Raw genomic sequence first — 3675 nt, 5'->3', positions numbered from 1 at the left:
CCTGCTGAGAAAATAATCAATAAAAAGATAACCCCAGACCAAAGGCTGCTAGCACTGCTTGAATTACAGCACAGGCTGTAGCAGCAAGCAAGATCTTGTAACCCAGGAGAAATCTCTAAATAAAGACACTCTAGAAACAATTTTGCTTTGTCTGTCCCATTACTTCACTGGCTGAGAAGCGCAAGGCTGGGGAAAAACAGGAAAGACTTCAAGGAGCGCAGCAGCAGAACTCTTGAGAAGCACCTCCTTCCTCCAGCTTCGACCAGGTAACATTTTCCAGACAGACACATTATCTAGGGAGAACGCCCAGGCTGCGGGCCCATGACCTCCCACAAAACTCAGCAAGGTCAGACTTGGCATTTGTTATATTTATTAAAACAGGGAAAAAAAAGAAAAAAAAAAAGAAAAGACACTTAAAAACTTCTTCTTCAGTTTTGCCCTTTATCATGGGGAAAACAAAAAAAGATACATATAATCTTTTGCAAAAACATCATGCAGAAAACTTTCCTTTCAGCTGTCACAAATGGAATATTTCACTGCAACACAGAGCTAGCAACAGACGGGGGTGCTGACAAGAACTTCCTGAAAGCTTACCGCAGTTTCACGCCTTCATAAGGAAGGATTAAATCTGTCGCAGGTTTCCTAGGCAAAATCCACTAACACATCTAAATAAACACCCTACGTCCGAATAACTGGAGCATTTGTTACTTCCAGCTTGCTCGGCAAGCTCTGTGCGTGTCACCTCATCACCCCGCAGTCCTGGTGACACCTCTACTTACCAGGTTCTCTGCATCGCTGTCTCCTGCGGCTGCAGACTTGGAAGTACAAATCGGACCAGAGGCGCTTCCGCCGTTCTGCGGAGATGTTTTTGCTTCACGTGCCGCATCTCTCTCTTGATTTGCACAGCTTGTAAAGTCCTCCCTGTTTTCATTTTCCTTCTTCTGAGGCACAGAAATACTTCCCAATACACCACCTGCCTCAAGAATTTCGTTTCTATCAGCTGAATTAGACTTTGTAGTTGGCGGTGGTCCGGGCTGATGGTTTTCTTGCAGAGATTTGGGGAGACCCTGGAGAGACTTAGTGTCTACAACTGGTTTTTTAGAGTGCGATTTCTTCCTGGCGGAAAAGAACGCTGCTCCCAACTGGAGTTTAAGGGCTGGTTTAACTGTCATGCTTAGGACTCTGAAGGGTGAATCCATCTTCTTTTTAATTAGGCAATTCACATTCTCTTTCTCCACACTGGCTTTTCCCGCTGGTGTCTCTCCCTTTGCCTTCTTAAGTGTTTTGGGGACGGTTTTGCCATGCTTGGAGTTGGCTGCGTGCTTGGTTGGCTTTGAGCTTGTATTCCTGCTCAAGTTCACGTTCATCTTCTCAGTCCTGCTGGCAACTGGGAGATTTTCATCCCTGTGCCTCTCACCCAAAGAGAGGTTCTCGTTCAGTCGTTTCCTCTCAAGAGGAGTAAGGTATCGCTTTTCCTTGCTATAAAAAGACACCGCAGGCACAAGGGGCTTGTACGAGGAAGCAGTCTCTGGGGATAATTTCCTTGAGGACTCCCTCTGTGCAGATGTGGGAACACTGGCTGCCTGGAGGGGTGAAATATCCAGCCTCCTCGACAGCGCTGGCTTCACCGGGACAGCCTCATTTTCTTTCATCTCATCGCTGGAGCTTGACGACCATTGTATTTGAGAAGCAAACCAATTATTTCTCGATTTTTTGAGTGGAGACAGACCTTCGGCAAAGCCTATAATCATTTTTTTCACAGGAGTCTCAAAGGCTAAGGATGAACTGTAAAAATAATTACGGAGCAAAACATCACATATACTACTGAAAGTTTTCTAATTATTGTTTTACTTAAATAACACTTAATTTTCACTCAGCCTAGTTGCCTGTACTGATATATGCCCTGTAAAAATATAAATATCAAATATCAAAACATAATATATAAATACCAAAAGGCCTAAGACTGTCTTCACCATTCTCCACGTTTTGTTTTTTTTTTTTTAAATAACAAATCTATTTTCCTGCCTGAACTTGTTAAAGTACCTGGGAACAACAGTCATTCTGCTTTCTGGAATGCTGCTGACAGGATTAGCGCTATTCATGATTAAGGAGGGGAAAAAATATTTTATTTGTTTCAGGGCAACTCTGTCAACTCAGATTTGTGCCTCTGAAAAAGCTTGTGCATCCCCCACCCCCGTATAATAAAGCTGGGGGGGATCTCACAACATTTTACAACAGTTTCTGAAAGGCACGCACTGAAATCTCACTCTGACAGCTATTTCAGAATCTAAAACCTCATCAGCAAATCATTAATAGCTTCTGAACCTGCTGCCCAAAAGGAGATAATACATCTATATGAAGGATACGTTTGGCCATTCCTGGTTGTAACATATTTGGCGCACAACATAGCGAGGTGTTTCCTCAGCGAGTATTTACACCCTATCTCAGGAATTTGTCCTTCCAGAAATCAAAACTTCACTCTTGGTCTCCCTCCCGACCCCAGAAATATTTTTGTGGGGGAAGGACAGGACAAGCATGAGAAAAATCTATTCAGCTGGTAGAGTTACGAAAGAATGAGAAACAAGCTATTCTTTTGGATTTAAAGCCCAGCTTTTTGTTCATGGCCAGTGGCTTCTCCTCCACTAGATTTACGGGGAAAAAAAATCTATACTTTTTTTAGGTATACATAACAAAGGAACTATTTTTCTATTAACACTAGAAGACTATTCAGGTAATTTGTGCAGACCTCAGAATTTCTGTACTGTGTATCAAAGTCTTTCCAAATGGAAAAGACTGAGGTTTTACCACAAAGAAATGCAAACACCAGGGGGTTTATTTCTTAAGTTTCTAAACAATCAGTTTCTAGGTTTCTGCTGGTTTTCTGACCTACTCAGGGCTAGGTCTGTGTGTGAATGTCATGTACAGGGATGTGCACTCGACAGAGGTGACTGCCAAAACACGATACCTTTCTTTAAATAAATTTCAAAAAAAAAAAGCCCTAATGCAACCTACTAATGTGAGCCTGCAAAGCATCAGCTCAGTGTAATGGCTTTTCTCATTTCTAATTCTGTGCTTTGCTGTAGATTGAAGATAATTTTTAGCTTCGGTTTCCCTATACATTAGATGAAATCTCTCAAGATGCTCAGTACGATATAAAAATGTTACAAGTCACTGAATAATAAACATGGGATGATGCTAACTGTGTCTCCAAACCATCTTAATATTTTTTCCACTTTACATTAAAAGCTTTCAAGGATTTTAAACATCTGTTTTATTCTACGTGCAGCAATTAAGTTGTTTTTATAGGAAAAAAAAAAAAATCTGTGAAAAGTTAACATACCCATCGGTATCAGTAGAACTACGGCTCCTTTTCTGTGGGGTAACAGCTGCCATGTCTTCACCAAAGCGCCTACAAGAACACATTTTTAATAGCCTGAAAGAGATTTCAGGTTAAAAAAAACAACAAAACAAAACAACAACAAAATAAAGAATGAAGAGAAGGTGGGGGACTGGAAAGAACACTGAGTGGAAGCAGTTCAGGCATGAGAGAGACTAGAACAACACAGGGTTTCAGTTGAGCATAAGCCATAAAACAAGTGCACTCAGAAAGGATCTTCCAGGTCAAGTCCAATTCTGTCATCGTGAACAAATGCATCCTAAAGTCCCTTTTCTAAA

At 41.4% G+C, this 3675-nt stretch overlaps 1 protein-coding gene across 1 annotated transcript in view; it reads right to left on the bottom strand.

The window, feature by feature from the left end:
* The window catches only part of ESCO2 (establishment of sister chromatid cohesion N-acetyltransferase 2), a 17164-nt gene extending 13771 nt beyond the window's left edge, over positions 1 to 3393 (bottom strand). The window contains exons 1-2 of the mRNA XM_009587875.1: positions 3341 to 3393; positions 1418 to 1554 (exon numbers count right to left, since the gene is read on the bottom strand). Coding sequence (XP_009586170.1) covers positions 1418 to 1554; positions 3341 to 3393 — 190 coding nt within the window. The remainder of the gene's footprint in view (positions 1 to 1417; positions 1555 to 3340) is intronic.
* Positions 3394 to 3675: the final 282 nt, after the last annotated feature.

The sequence above is a fragment of the Fulmarus glacialis genome, unplaced genomic scaffold, assembly GCF_000690835.1.
Source record: "Fulmarus glacialis isolate BGI_N327 unplaced genomic scaffold, ASM69083v1 scaffold12961, whole genome shotgun sequence".
Classification (NCBI taxonomy): Eukaryota; Metazoa; Chordata; class Aves; order Procellariiformes; family Procellariidae; genus Fulmarus; species Fulmarus glacialis.
Note: the sequence above shows the minus strand (reverse complement) of the source record. Positions and strands in the feature narration are given on the sequence as shown.